Raw genomic sequence first — 16029 nt, 5'->3', positions numbered from 1 at the left:
TACATACATCAAAAACACTAAAACACCAACAACAAAACGTTTTCATTGTGTTGTTTTCTTTGGTACTTTTTAAATCGCTGTTCTACCTCAGCAGGTATTGTTTCTCCTCATCGCGCAACAGCGCACCCTACAGGCCAGGCGCCAGGCGCGCTCAGAGCGGACACCTGCATGGCTGTTCTTTGTTCTCCAAAAGCCGGTAGGTCGCTGACATCTGCTCTCGAGTTCCTGGGTGAAAAAGGAAGCTGGTTTTGGTCGAAGGACATCATTATTACATAAAACAATGTAAGCTGGATATTTATGAATAATTCTTTAATTTTGCACGGGCCCTTAGAACGGATCCTTGCATTTTATTCCAGAAACATGTTCTAAAATAACTCCATGAAATGAGTTTGTGAAATGGGGCGTGTTCATTTGAGGTACAGGCGGAAAGTCGTAACACATCTCAAACCTGCACCAAGTCCGATGGATTGAAACCGTGACCTTTGTTAATTACCGGCACATCTCTGCTGGCTGTATCTGCTGCGGAGTGCCTGCTTGCTGTCCGCCCATCGATCCGGCCCCACTCTTCTTAGCTGTCCTCTCTTGAGACGCGGCTGGGTTTGATTTCCCCAAGCTCCCGTACCACCAAACGCATTGGAATTACACCGGGGTGAAGCACGCACATTAAAAGCGAGCGAGCTATGCAAGGATAATACAAGGTTAAAGCAGGATTTCACCTTGCACATAATTTGCATAATCCCTGCGCTCGCTTTATAGTCGATTGAACATTTGCAAATTCCCTTGCATCTAAGCCTAACGCCGTGCGTACTACAAAGCACATAAAATCCTTCTCTGTCCTCCATAGTTCCCGCTTTAAGCTTCATAGATTTCTAGTATAATCAATGCGCTGTTATTAAGTGGCGATGTCATACCCTTTCCCCTGTCCCTGTTTCCCCCATTTGTGTTGTTTTTAAGGGTAGAGTATTCTACAATGAGGTCTGTTTTAATGATGTAAACGGTGGCACCTTAACATTTATAATCCTATTTTTGTTTCCTCATTTCAATGGTTTGTGTTGTTTTAGTGTGTCCACAAATCCTTATCTTAATGATATTTATCACACTTTTAAGTAGTTTTACCTTCAAAAGCTATGCATGCATTAAAAAATATCTATTAAAGGATTTTCAAATCAACAGAGGTGGTTGGCTACGTCAGACAGCAAGCAGACAGGAGGTAGGAGAGTTTCACCTCTCAGCAATTTTAGAAATCTCCCCAACTTTCTAAAAAGCTTCATGCATTTTACCATGGGTGGCTCTGTGTTCCCTTTCTCTGGCTACTTTAAATGAATTGCAGATGTGGCTTATTAAAGTCAGCAATTTAATTAGACAATCACCATTTGACTATTTGGACAATTTCCCCAGATTTTCAGTTCCAGTGGTTTGATTTCATCTGCACAACTAATTAAAAGTACAGAAGCAAGGGGGTGTTCTAATACAGTGGTAGGCTGTTATACCTGAGACAGGTAAAACATACCAGAATGCATGAGGGTATGAGCTGAGAATGAACTGTCCCAAACTGCCCCAGTGTACATGGAGTCCTATGGTAACCCAATGATGTTATAATAGAGCTAACAGAACACAGGCTGAGGAGACACTGCCTTATACAAAAGCTTATTTTATTTTAATTTTATTGATGCATAAACGACAGAACTCAGAACATTGTCTGCAATTGCAGAACAGATTGAATATACCAGAAAACTGATAAAGAGATCACTGTAAGTCATACAGTCCTTTGAACCCAACCCATTGCACTGCGTAATAAGGTTTAAACTGTGTGTGTGTGTGTGTGTTTGTGTGCGTGTATATATATATATAATGACACACACATATTAAACTCTTAAACATTCATTATTACATATGTATTTGGTCCAAAAAAATCTATTCATATTTACAATTTTTTTTTTTAAGTTACAAAAAAATTATAAAACTGTTTAAACGGTTTTGAATAGCAGATTAGCTCCCCCCAATCAATCAATCAATAAATAAATAAATAAATAAATACATTCCAATGACACATATAAAATATTACACTCAGCGTTCAGTATTCTGTGTCATTTGCGACGAGCCGAGACAAAATCATAAATCATTTACATATTTAAGTCTTCTTCCCCCTCGGCATGCTGGGTAACTGTTTCAAGACCATATGTAAATTTCTGTACCAGAGGCTCATGGGAGTTTACCTGGTCACATCTTCAAAAAACAAATAATAATGATTATTATTATTATTATTATTATTATTATTATTATTATTATTATTTATTTCTTAGCAGACGCCCTTAATAATAATAATAAAAAAAATTAACAATGCATTTATATCACACTTCATAATACATCTGATGCATTTATATCTGTATGTATATCTATGCCTGGTATTTCTGTTAAAAAGAAAAAAAACAAAAGGAATGGTTCGTAAGAGTAAAAATGAATCGTTTTGTTGTTTAACATACAGCGTTTCCAGGTTTGCTGTTTGCTAAGTTTCCCTGTTTCTGAAACTTGGTAACTTTAACTTAAGAAACAACAAGGTTTGCAGACAGATAGGGTAGGTAAAAGGTTCATTTTATAATACACACTCACTGACTCATCTGCTACTCAGCTGGGACCAGTTAAAAGTGGTCTGACATCAGTCCTGTCCGTTTCCACCAGCAGCAGATGAACCGGGATCAAACCGGTCTGAATCTGGGCTTTGTGGGCCCTGGTACTGTCTCTCCATCTCTGTTTCCACCTGCCCACTGGGACTGGCTTGCAAGCGATTTGAAATGGTGTTTATTTCCATCAGCAGCAGATTGAATTGATTTCAAATGAGGCTTGTCAGTCCTGGTTAACGAGGGTGCAATGTGAAGGAGGACGCTAGAGTCCGGTTTTAAATCTCCCACTGCAGGAAAGAAAACAATTTAGGCGGAGTATGAGGGCGGTGAATGTTCTAGTGTCAGATACATTTTACAGAGTGATTTTGTCTAAAGAAAGGGGCCTTGTGAAATATATATATATATATATATATATATTAATTATGGCTATGCTGCCCTTAAAAGTTTACCAAAGTAAGTTTGTACAGTATTTCTTGCAGTTGTGCTATGCATTTTCCCTATGCATTCCCTATGGTTACCCTATGCATTTTCCATAGTTTACCTTAGTTTGACATGTTTAGTAGTGCTTGCCTATGCTTTACCATACCTCTCTGTGCTTTACAATGCTTCCCTATGCTTTACCAGACCTCTCTGTGCTTTACAATGCTTCCCTATGCTTTACCAGACCTCTCTGTGCTTTACAATGCTTCCCTATGCTTTACCATGCGTTTACTATGCTTTTATTACACTTTGCTATGCTTTTACCATGGGCAGCTTTTATGAGGGTTATTGCAGCTTTTAAAAACTAACTGATGTTTTTTTTTATGCAGTGTTGACATTAAATAATTGCACACATGACTTTTTGTTGATTAGTACTTAAGGACGTTTGTGTAATTTGAAAAGTGCTTTGTTGGGGCACTGCTAGGTCGTATGTGCAATAGCAAAAATATCAGAAAGATGAGTCAAGGCTGTCTGCTTGACGGAGTTTCTTAAGTTTTGTTTTGCGACTGCACCGCTGTAAAGTTCCCAATATGTAATGCATTAATACGAGGCTGCTTCTCATCCTTGAGCAATTTTTAGCTTGCATACCTCGAAATGATTCAGAGAGCCCCCCCCCCCCATCCCTGACAGCTCTCAATCAGACTGTGTGTCGCACTGGGTCGGGAGGAGATTAGATGATTGTGTATTTTTCCGATTAGAAACATCTGTTGTTTATCCTGGCGTCCTAGTGAGATTCAGTGACCCCAACGGTTGGAGTTGGAGAGACTGGAGGGGAATCGGAGCTTGTCGGTGAAACATGCTGCATTTAAGGGCTATTGCAAGACTGTCTGTATCATATATTGCTGTGTTATTTTTACCCCACCTCAATGTGTAGAGAAAGTGGGGCTGACAGAGTTGAAAGGTCACATGATTTGAATGGAATGATGAAGGAAGACTGTTCAGTCCTGGTGTTTGGGATTTTCCAGTCAAGCTCAAAATCCCGGCAAAGGAAGATTTGGAGATGAAGGATTGTGTTGGAGCAACAGAACTCGGAACCGCTCAGGAAGCTTGCAAAGACCGTGGAGTAGAAAAAAAGTTTTCTGAAGCAATGATTAAAATGTCTACCATAAATGTATTGGATATGGTCATACAGCACAACACAAAACTCGTTTACGATTTCAGAATTCAATCTGTAGGAAATACTGGACTACACACACATCCAGACACACAACAACACACACACACACACACACACACACACAGAAAAATACCTTTGGCTTACAACTGAATCACTTTATTGTACAGGACCGGCTGTTTCTCATCAGTTGTTTGCCTTTAGCAGTGTCGCTGTGTCTGTGTTTTTAGTTTTTAATGTTATTAATGCTATTCTCTATACAGCACACTGTCATTCTTTGGTGAAGACTCTAAATCTACACCTTAGTATTCAGAGAGGTATTTACATGGGTCTAGTCTCAGTTGTATTTAGATTTCTATTATAAGTTAATAGTCCTGTGTAGGGTCTCTTATTGCATAAGAGATGTCATCTCTTTGAGGATATTGAGTCGTCCCCCCATAGTTCGTTATACAGGTTTCTACACGAGTGCAGGCAATTATATTTTCTACCCAGAATATATTTTATTTATACACTGGTTCATTATATTCGTTAGATGGCTTGGTGGATTAAGGTTATGATCATCAATCATTAAACAGTAAAAACAAAAATCCATTCTATAATGTTTCTTAATGACGAACCAGTATAGCCACAGGGTTCAAGGTAAGATTTGCTACATTGCCTTTTAAATCCAAGTGCTGCAAAATATATAGTTTTTTTTTTGTTCTCTCTCTCTCTGCCCAGTACAGCTGTCAGTTGCTAGTAATGTTTCTAGTGCAGTAACCTCAGAGGAAATGCATATGGGAGGAAATTAAAGAGAGGAGAAATCAATAGGCGTGCGTGCCTCAGGAGAAATGTGTGATATTACAGCAAGAGAATGAAATGAATTGCCACTCTGGTGTGCAGCCCAGGCGAAAACCATCATATGTGATATGGCTACTGTTATAGTGTGTGTGCGCTTGGATAAAAGGTAACAATTTAAAACAGTGGCCACAAAATTCGAATGAATTCCACCATACGGGGAAAAGACACCTGAATATGGTATGCGCAACCCTCTTGAGTTCTCCAGCAATTCATTTTGAATTCAGCCCCTGTTAATTCATGTCATTTTGATCTTTTTGTGAGAGTGAAGGTGGGGGCCCTTATACCTGCTGCACAGGAAGGAAGTTGATTTATAGTGTGGTGGTGTTGGCGGGAGAAAGGGGCTTTGTTTCCCTTTCCGCTTGACGTACCCTTGGCATTTTAAATGCTACAGCGGAACACTGCCATAGACATCACAGGCGAAGCAGAACCGTGCTCACCCCCCTCACTGTGAACTAAAATGTAAATGCGTTCATGAAGAAGCAGACCCAACTAACATGTAAACCCCCCCCACCCCATGACGGGAGGTCCAGGATATGGAGACAGTGTTTTAATGTGTCGTTGTCTAAATACGGGCTGGACAGAAAGTCACTGGGGAGGACACTTAAGTACAGTGGAAAGGAAGTGCAATCCCACTGTGTGCCACAGGAGGCGTAGTTTCCCTGTAGATCAGTTCGATTTGCTTTAACTGCAGTGTCAATTCTTATTGAGCATCTGAGCAACTGCAGTAGCCTAGTGAGGTTCTCACCGTGGGCTTGTGCTTTTGTTGGCGTGATTTTGAAGTTGTTTTTTTTTTTGACAAAACTTGTTCGCTGTTCCTACAACCCAAGAACTGTCCGTTCCACAGCACTGGTGCTGCAGTAGGTAAGGTCTCTATTTTACAGGCAGCACCCCCCTGTGGCCCACAGTGGAAGTTCATGGAGAAGGTCATGTGGTATTGCTGCCATAGCAGGAGGGTCAATAAGTTATTTTTATTGGCGGATGGATATCTTTAAAAACATAATGGAAATGTGTATGTCAATTGACAGAATAATCATTTGCCATAGCATTTACTCTATAGCATTATTCTTGAACGGCTAGGCAACCTAGCATTGGTTCTACATGAAAAGCAAGATTTGAAGATTGCTTCTATGGATAGCCAAGGTGATTCTGGTCATGTTTCAATACACCAAGCAGTATATTCTGTATTATCATTGAAGGACATCTTCAAAGCTCACTTTTCCCATAGAACCAATGTTAGGTTGCCTAAGATTCAAGAATAATACTACAGTAAGAGCTGCAGACAACCATCAAATGGCTATCAATTGACATAAAATCCACTCAAGCACTCAATAGTGCAAAATGTATACTAATAGGCAATGGCGCACCTTTCCATGACAGCTTTAATGAAGAAAAATACTTCTAGTCGGAACATTCTAATTGCTTATACAGTATTTCTAAAATTAAACATTTCCAGATATCATGTTTCAAGACCGCCACGAGAGAAAGACTCCCTTTGTGTGTTTGACTAATACCTTTTTTTCTCACTGTAGCCGGTCCCCACATGATTTGATATCCATGCCCCAGAATGTGTTGTTAATGGAATACACAACAAGCAGCTAGGAGTGTGAGGAGGGGGTTGTTATGGAGGATAAATCAACTCAAAGCAAACAATGAAATCCAGTTGATGTCAGTGGGTTACGTTTCAGAATGGCACCATCGCTCCTTTGTGTCTTTGACAGCCAAAGGGATTTCCCTCTCTCCCCCCAACCCCAATGCAGATGGTGGTCAGCTCTAGGTGCTGAAATGAGGCCGAGTGGTGAAGAAAAAGACAACGGAAGACAGGTGATGCTGCAATGAACATTTATAATGACTTTTTTTTAGTTTTTAAATAAAAAAAGAATGAGTTAATTTTATATTATCATTAAAATGCCAACTTCACTGGGATTGCACGTCAAAAAAAACCACAATTTTTACTTTTACAAACACAAACGCTACAGCAACATTGAAATATTCATGACTCCTCTTATCTTTTAAAAGTTAATGAATTGTGTCAAAAAACAATAATTCACCTGTAGTTTTTTTAAAATTTTCCAGTCATTCCCTTTTTGTTTATTAATATTATGTAATATGTTAAAATAAATAATCTCATGTGTTTCAGAGATGAAACCAGGAATGGGGCCAGTAGCATAAAAATAATTAATAAAAAAAAAAAAACATCTGAAGTTTGCAGCCCAACAGTCTGCAATTGAAGTAATAATAATTTTAAACCAAAGTATGTTGGATCATGAAAAAGCTGTTGCTGATCAATTTTGGCAACACATGTTTCCATTGAGATTATAGTTCCTTGACTTTAGGGTAGTGTGCATTAAGTGTGATAAAAGTAGTCTGTTGAGAAATTAGACTACTGGCAATTCATAATTGTGGGGTTGGATAAATTTTCATAGAAAGGATTGATTTTCTAGATCTTTGTCTTATGCAACATGATAGAGAGGCTGACAACACCCTTATGTTAAAACGCCATCTCCCAGTTGGGGGTGGGGCTATCTTATAACCACACCCATATAGGGTGTGGTCATGTCATTAGCCCATCCTCTTTTTGGAGTGCCTTATTGCAATTATGAACATGCCTTAAAAGTTTATTAGCAGAAACTGGGACACTCTGATTTTATAAGATGTTGAACATTGTACTAAATTTTATATATATATATATATATATATATATATATATATATACTGCTAGCCCCATTCCGTTAAACACAAAATGAGTTCCTTTTACAGCTGAACAAAATATTTACAATGAAGAAAACGAAAAAGGTGGTGGCAAGTGTTTTTTTTTGTTACATCTCTTTGTAGGGGGGGAGTGGTTGGGCGTGAAGTGAGGGGAGAAATTAAATTACAGTCTCACAGAAGAATCAGAAGATTTTGATATGGAATGGAGATTAAAAATCCAAAATAGGGGATTTTGATGAACACAGAAGGGAGGTCAAAAAAGTTCATGGAAGGTGAAAAAGTTCAAAAGTTGAGAAGACAAGCTGACGAGATGACTGCTCTGTCTGGCCAAAAAAAAAAAAAAAAAAAAAAAAATCCTCACCAATTTTTTTTAATTATTAATTTTTTTTTTTTTTTTTTTTAAATCATTTTGTAATGGAGAAACTTTTGAGTGAAGTCCTGGGTACTGAAGAGAGGATGGAATTTAGAAAAAGCCGTGTGAGGTAGCCAGCATTTGTGTATTAATCCAAGCCTGCTTTTCTGTATGCTGAGAAGTCATGGTTTTAATATTGTGTTATGAACAGCATGCTGGCTTCATGGGTGCGTCCTATGGTTGTCCGACATACAAGAAAACTCAAAAAAGTTTGGAATGGTACAGTTTTGTTTGGCACTCGGGGGGGGGGGGGGGGGGGGGGGGGGGGGTCAAAGGAAGGATTGAGGAGGTGGGAGGTTGGAGGTCAGGTGGGAAGAGGGGTGGGGAAAGTAAACAAGATACACATGAATGGCATTTAGTTATACTGGTCTAAGGTTAGAAAAGAGTAGTCAAAATAAAAATAGTGATATGACAAATGTAGCCTACCACTGCTGGTGGCATGATGAGTACTAGAAATGCACCCCCCCCCCCCCCAAAAAAAATAAATAAAAGCATCATTAACCAAAGCCTTGACCATTGTGCCACACTGTAACCCTGCCATTTAATACATTTTTTAAAACTTCGGTCAACTCAGAACCCTTTTCAGTGCATCTGCAACACCACGTTGACTAAGTCTCTCCCACAAGCATCTTACCTTTGCTAACGTCTTGTATTTTAAACAGTAGTCAGAAATGGCCTACCATGTGCTATCGGACCAGGTGTCTAGTCTAGTGATCCAAAAATTGCTTCTCTCTGTTTTCAAAGAGCCCCCGCCACCCCCCCCCCCCCCCCCCCCGCTATATTTGGCACCCCCACCTTAAAAACAGTGCCAGCACAAGTTTATCTTACATTACGACACAGTCAACTGAAACACCTTCAGGAGACTCTCTGTGCTAGGCCACAAACAAGCTGCTGTTGAAACACGTGCTTATATACAAGCGTAGAGCTAAACATACTAGATAAGCCATTTAGCACACCTCTGTTGGCACATCGCCTTGTTTTATTCCCTGGTGATATGTAATATCAATGATATGCTATATGCTCAGTTTTACCTTTTGTTTATCAAGTGTTTTTTTTTTATACTTATCCAAGCGGTTCAATTCTGTTGTATCTGTTGAATCTGTAACGTGTATATTCACAGACACATTAGGGGAAGCTGCTGGGGGGTGGGGCAGTGAGCTCTTATTAATCCTATACAGACAGATTGGACGCTCATTGATCAATTCTGTTAAGATCACCTTTTGCAGCTGATAGCTGTCTAGCCCCTGTCTGCTGTGGGTGTCCTCTGATCCTGTAATTTAGTCACAGTTAAGCCAAACCCACTGGCCTTTTGAGGAACTGAGCCAGACATTAAAGTCATATAAAAAGTGCTTGACCGCAGTTGGCATGCAAAGATATGTCCTCGAAAAAGAAAGAGGGATTTCTCCACTGGAGATCATGCAATACAGACAGACAGAACACCTAGCTCCACGCAATACATGTTATCAATTATATAAAGCTGCATCAAGAACCCTAATCACTTATTCAACAATACACATGCCTTGACTACATACAGGGGATTCAAATGAGCAGCAATCCTTTTTTTTTTCGGTTTTAACACTTAAGCGATTTCACCCGACAGAAAAACTGTTCATTCCAAACCCTTCTTTTAAATAATTTTTTTGTTGATTTTTTTTTTTTTTTTTTAGATATACAAATACAATAAATAGCTGCATTTTCTTGTCGATCCTTTTAAATGATACATATTGTTCGTTTGGCACTTTTCACATTAATTTTTTTAATTTTTTTCAAATGCGGATATGTTTCGTAGAAGCTGCAGAGATTGGTTGTTTTGGCACAAGTTATTAAGATTATGTTACTTATTTCTTAAACTAGTCCTTCTTGCTGGTTAATGCAAGCCTGATATGTCAATACAGCACTAAATAGCAGCATTATCATAACTTAGAAAATTGCAAGTTTGTAAACCTATCCAGCACCTAACTACGCTGCTAGCTACCACAACATGTAGAGTTAAAGACAGACAGTGCAGCATGCCACGATATTGCTCTGATATTCTTCACATTTTTGTTGTTACCCTACAAAAATATGCTGTAACAAAAAGCAAGGTAGCCTATTGCCCCCATTAAATATATATTCCAGTCCTAGAATAAAATACATTCTCAACTGACTCCAACTAGCCCGGCAGATATGAAATCCAGCCCTATCATGCCCTGTTGTAAACCACATTCTATCGCCTGGGACTGTTTTGAGCTTTCCCTTTCCCATCTGCTTTAGGGATTCTTACTCTACGGCATACTGTAATTCCTCAATCTCCATTCTCGAATTTCTCATTTGTTTCTGTTTAAATCCTTGGATGTGTTTGTTGCATGTTCTTCTAGACAATTGAGTGCTGCAAGAGCAGCGTGTACAAGTTCATTCACTCGCTTTCCTAGATCGCATTCCTTCGTAAATATAGTTCACTGTAAACCCGCGTTTAAATGGAACTTAGCTGTGCTGGTTGGTGTAGCAGTAGGGAACTGTATCAATGCTGCGCAGTAACTGTGAAGCTTCCTGACAGGCATTAGAACAGGGGTGTAAAAGTCCTGGGGGGCCGCTCCACTCCAGGGTTAACAGATAAAACAAGATAATGAACTACTTCAGGGTCTGAATGGAGGTTTAACTGGTTCAGTGGTAAACACCACCACAGATTTAATAAGAAATAAATCGCTTTCAGACCCTGCTAACTCACAAATCAAAGATACTTGCTCTAGGCTGAATAAGGTCAGTTTCTATTTATCTGGTATCTTGCCCTTATGGCCTAGCGGTTAGTGCATCTGCCTGCAGTGCCCAATGTTGCAGGTTCGCATCTCGCCGTCTCCTTTCAAGTTTTAAATAGATTTTTGATATATATATATTTATCAAAGATTTGCAATTTTCAAACATTTTTTTTTTATTATTTACCCCGGAGTTGAAAATTGCAAATCCTTTTTTTTTTTTTGTTGTTATTTGAGAGTTGTGATGATCTGAATAGTACATTTTTGTGTTCTGTTTCAAAAGGACCCCGAATCAAACCATCCTTAAAAAAAAAAAAAAAAGACAGGCTTAATCCCTCACCTAATAAATGACTGCCACATTTTGAAATTATACTCTGTGTTTGTGATTCATAATGGAGTGGAGTGGAGTGGAGTGGAGTGCAGGAGAGAGAATGAAATTAAATGAAGTCGAAAGAAAACAGCTTTTTTTTAAAATTAAGAACAGTAAAAACGAACACTTACATTTCCAGACCCTATCTGTGGGCACATATTTAGCAGCCAACATCATTTTTCAGTCGCCAATTCTGTAAGTCCCTGACATAAATGATGAACACGTTCAAATCTAAAGCATTCTCTCGCTGTAATCCTACAATCAGGTTTTCCTCTCTCGACACCCCCTCAGCTGCTGCAGTAGTTTTTCAACACGAATCATTTTCGGTTTAAGCTGACTATGCCCCTGCTCTCAATTGCAGAATGTTGAAATATTGCAATGGGGTCCCTCCAAGGCAGGAAGATTCCAATACCGTTGGGTCATCCGCGTTATTTGTTTAGCCTGTGACGTCTGTGTACCGCTGTCTGAAATCAGATGCTTGCTGAAAAAATAAATCCTTTTTTTTTTCTTCTTTTTTTTTAGTACGCATTCGATTTGAAACGCAGCTAGAATGACCCGGGAAATTGGGATCTATTTTAAGTCGGTTGCCTTTCTTTTCCTGCTGAATTACTTCCTTGGATATACGTTTTCCTGATGCCTAACTGTAAGCATTTCCATGCTGTTTCCAAGTTTCTTTGCTTCCCTTTGCGTTTACACTGCCTTGAATTATTTCCCTGTCCATCTTACTTCAAGCTTCACCACACTTTCTCTATGCTCTGCTGCACTTTGCAATGCTTTTATCACAGCAGGGCAGAATAAGCAAGAAGGGAGTAAATAACTTCAATTCAGGCAGATAAGCAGCCACCAATGTGTATAATATTCCTATATAGAATCCAGTGTGTAGACTAACATAACTAGGGGCAACATGGGGGATATGCCATTTTACCTAGTGATCTGAGCTTTAACAATGTGCTACGGACGATATTGTTATGGGACCAGACTCAGTATGAAATCCCAGTACAGAATCATCGTTGGACCAAGCGTTTCACTTTTTCAGTATTAAATATGTGTGTGTGTGTGTGCAGATATAGAAATTATTTCCCCCCGCTAAACATATGCAAGTTTAATACGTTTAAGCTTTTAATACGTTTAAGAGAACTTGATAAACTCCATAGTTATCTGACACTATAAAGGGTATTGCAAGTACAACTCCCTTAATCCATTTGACAACACCAGGAGAACCAAGAACACTCCTCGAACTCAACCTAGCAAATGCCAACTCTCCTTCCTTTAAATGATTTTGATGCAGAGAATACATTGAAGCCCAATAAATAATCTTTGTACACGTTCAACCTGAAATATCGAATTTGGGAACTAATGTTTGCATGTAGTGGTGGAGTAATAATACCAATAATGATGATGATATTAATAAACATTCCCCTACACAATGCACGGTCTGGAAAATGCATAAGCCAGTTGTGCAGTCAACTTTCCAATGGTGTCTTTGGAATATTTGTTTTAGTTAGGAAATATGTGTATTTTTTTTTATCTCTATGTAGCGTGTACAACACTACAATTTACTTTAGGAACTTGGGAACTTAATTCCTGGACTGTTGAGGATTATAACCACTGGCATAAGCTATTGGCATTTGCCCACCCAAAAGGCTGAGATAAGAAATAGCGGGTGGAAAACAGAGGATTGTCCTTCTTTCTCGAATCACTTGCCGTCTTTACGGACTCACAAAGAGGGAGGGAGGGAGGGAGGGAGGGAAGGAGGGCGGGGAGGAGAAGGGGGTTGTAATAGCGGGGCAGAGCTGGAGCCAAAAATCGCAAGCTGCAGCGATTAGGAAACGGGGGGTAATTTCTCAGGAGGCAGAAGAAAAACCCTGCGGGGCTGAATACGGCAGCATGCCGGTTTACATTGCCGTTCACGACCAAAAAAAAAAATTAAAAATCCTGTCAAATTCCAGGATTACCACAACAACAACCAAAAAAAAACTGCTAACTAACACAGTAACAAACCCATATTTACATATCGCACATTTGTTCCGCTTGCTTTGCTGTCGTAGCCGTGTTTTGTCTCCTTGAATACTGAAACGCGAAACCAACTCAACGCTGGAAGATGCCGATTTCGATTTGAGGAATTCCCCAGCCCCCCCTCCTCCTCGTTTTGGCTCTAGCCTACTTTCTGGGGGTTGGTGGCGCGCACGCCCTGCTCGTAAGTGATCCGCTGGCTGATGAGATACTGCGCGGCTTGGGTGGCCGCCGGAGAACCGGTGATGGTGACTTTACGGTTCCTGGTGCCGGGGATAAACTCCCCCTTTTTGGAGATCTGGATGCGTGCTCCCGTCAGCTCCTGATACTCCACTAGCGTCTTCCCTCCTTTCCCGAGGATGGCTCCCACTAGGTTTTCCGGCACGGCAATCTCCACCACGTCTTTGGCACCTTCCGCCAGCTTCTCCGTCGCCAGGAAGGAGCTTGCCATCAGGGGAGAGGCGGCGTTCAGGTAGCCGTTGGTGGCTCCGGTCGCTGCAGCCAGGGACCCCAGGGTGAAGCCTCCTAAGTGGCCGGCGTGGTGGCCGACGCTGGTTGAAGCGTCGCTGGCGTAGGAAGCCAGGAGGTTCGCAGCGGCCGCCGCGGCAGGGTTAGCGCTCGCCGCTACTGCCGCCAGAACTCCGGAAGCTGCCGACGGGTTCAACCCCAGCCCCAGGGAGTTGGTGTTGTAGCCGTAACTCGCCAGGGTGTTGAGGGCCGAACTGATGGTCAGAAGGTCGTTCCCGGAGAAGCTGGACATGGTCGTCGGGAATGCGCCCACTCCCGCCAGACTGGCCTGCCCCAGGAGGCTGGAGGCCGTAGCTGCTGCCGCCGCCGCTGCGGAGGGCAGGACCTCGGCGGAGTTGGCGTACGGGGAGCCCGTTGGGTTGGAGTTGGCCACGGGGCCGGAGATGTTGGAGTAGCTGATGTTCAGGCAGCTGCTGCTCTGCGGGTCCTCCTGGATCTTCTGGACGATGATCTCCACGGCCTTGCGGTTCTGCTCAGGCTCCCCGCTGATGGTCACCACGCGCTCCTGCAGGTTGATGCCCTCGGGCTTCTGGGAAAGCTGCACCCAGGCGCCGGACTGCTCCATGATGGCCTTGACGGTGGCACCGCCCTTTCCAATGATCAGGCCGGCCGTGCTGTTGGGGACGATCAGCTTCGCCTGGGGAGGGGAGACAAGGAAGTGAAAAATGGGTTATCGCGATGGGATTTTTATTATGTTTAAAACGGGTTGAAGGATGGGCTTTAGTTCATGTTTTGACTGGAAGTCACATAATTCACACGGGCCCCGTCTATTCTCTCTATCTATTTAAGTGTAGAAAGGGCTGGCGGAGTTGAAAGGACACACTGTCACATGATTTGAATGAGACGAGGAAGGCTGTTCTGTGCTGGATCTTAGGGTTCTCCGGGCAAGCTCAAAGCTAAGTGAAGGCAGGTTTAGAGAAAAATGGTAAGGATTCGATGTAGGATGTAGGACCAGTAAGAATGACAGCAAACACCAAAAAAGTGTACGAAAATGCACAGTTAAAACACAATGACAACCGATGCTCTCTTTAACTCAAGCTGTCGTGCTAAATCCGGAATGCTGTCTAGATAATTCAAGACCTGGCACGGTGTCTACAATTATGTTACTGCAGTACAGGCAACTCTGTTTTGATAAAGGTTAGCACACAGATTTTTTGACCTCTTTTTTTTTTTTTTTTGGATCACTAATACATTGAAAACAAAGGAATGCATTTATCTTTAAAGTGATATTTTCCTGTGTTGTCGGCTGGCCAGGTGGCTACCATCAAATAAGACTTAACATAGACCCATTTACCCCTTAGTATTACCCAGCTGTCTGACTATTGATACCCTCCGGAGGTTACTTCTAATTTCACAGCCAGCCCAACCTGCTTTAAAAACCCAACTGAAACTGGAAATCGAATCAGGGCAGATGCATCTGTATATAAACACAGGCGTCTACTGTGGCTCAAAACAGGTGCATTTCGACAATTTCAAAGAGAAAGAAAGAGAGAGTAGTTTTGAATTCAGACCGGGCTTGTGAATCACTGGATAATACAAAGGGGCTCGCCATGAAAGAATCAGTTCCCATGGGGTCGGCGTTGCCTTGGAGATGCAGCCGCAGCATTCACGAGAGACTGAAAGAGACCAGGAGTAGGTCATAGCAAGGGGGGAGGGGGAGGGGATAGAGAGACAAAATGAAACGGGGAAACCGTGGATGAAAAGAAAACTAGGGAGGAGGGGATATAGACCCATATCCAGTAATCTTCAGTTGCAATCGTAACACTGTTTGTAGTTTATCACGGTTGCGATTGGTTTGTCATAATCTGATTTTTTGATTTTTTTCAGTGTCATACTATCCCATCCCATTTAAAAATACTATTGTTTTCTATACTGGAGTACATACCATAGAATATTAGCGGCAACTATAGGGTTTTTCTACAATTAAAAATGATCAATCTTGTATGAGAAACCGACCAATTAAATGTTGAGGATTTGTCCAAATGTATCTTGTGAAAAAGATGACATCCTGTTTAGGAACACGTGGCGATTCTAAAGTTTTAAAAACTCTTGTGTGCGTTTTGTGTAGGGCGTCTCTTATTTTCACAGCACAGTTTGAAAAGCCCTTCTAAAGCTGAGGGAACACGAAGCCCCTCTGTGGCTTGGAGCTTCGTTTCAGGAGACTAGGTTTCAGGTCACTGCACGGCACACCAGGGGAGACTTGGGGGTTT

At 41.3% G+C, this 16029-nt stretch overlaps 1 protein-coding gene across 1 annotated transcript in view; it reads right to left on the bottom strand.

Annotated features, from left to right (window-relative positions):
* Window positions 1-1633: 1633 nt before the first annotated feature.
* LOC117394490 (RNA-binding protein Nova-1-like) overlaps window positions 1634-16029 on the bottom strand; it is a 40755-nt gene continuing 26359 nt past the window's right edge. Inside the window, exon 4 of the mRNA XM_033992831.3 lies at window positions 1634-14456. Within this exon, the coding sequence (XP_033848722.1) occupies window positions 13434-14456 (1023 nt within the window). The 3' untranslated portion in view covers window positions 1634-13433. The remainder of the gene's footprint in view (window positions 14457-16029) is intronic.

This window comes from Acipenser ruthenus, chromosome 30 (assembly GCF_902713425.1).
Source record: "Acipenser ruthenus chromosome 30, fAciRut3.2 maternal haplotype, whole genome shotgun sequence".
In the NCBI taxonomy this organism is placed as follows: domain Eukaryota; kingdom Metazoa; phylum Chordata; class Actinopteri; order Acipenseriformes; family Acipenseridae; genus Acipenser; species Acipenser ruthenus.
This window is presented reverse-complemented; position numbering and strand designations above follow the sequence as displayed.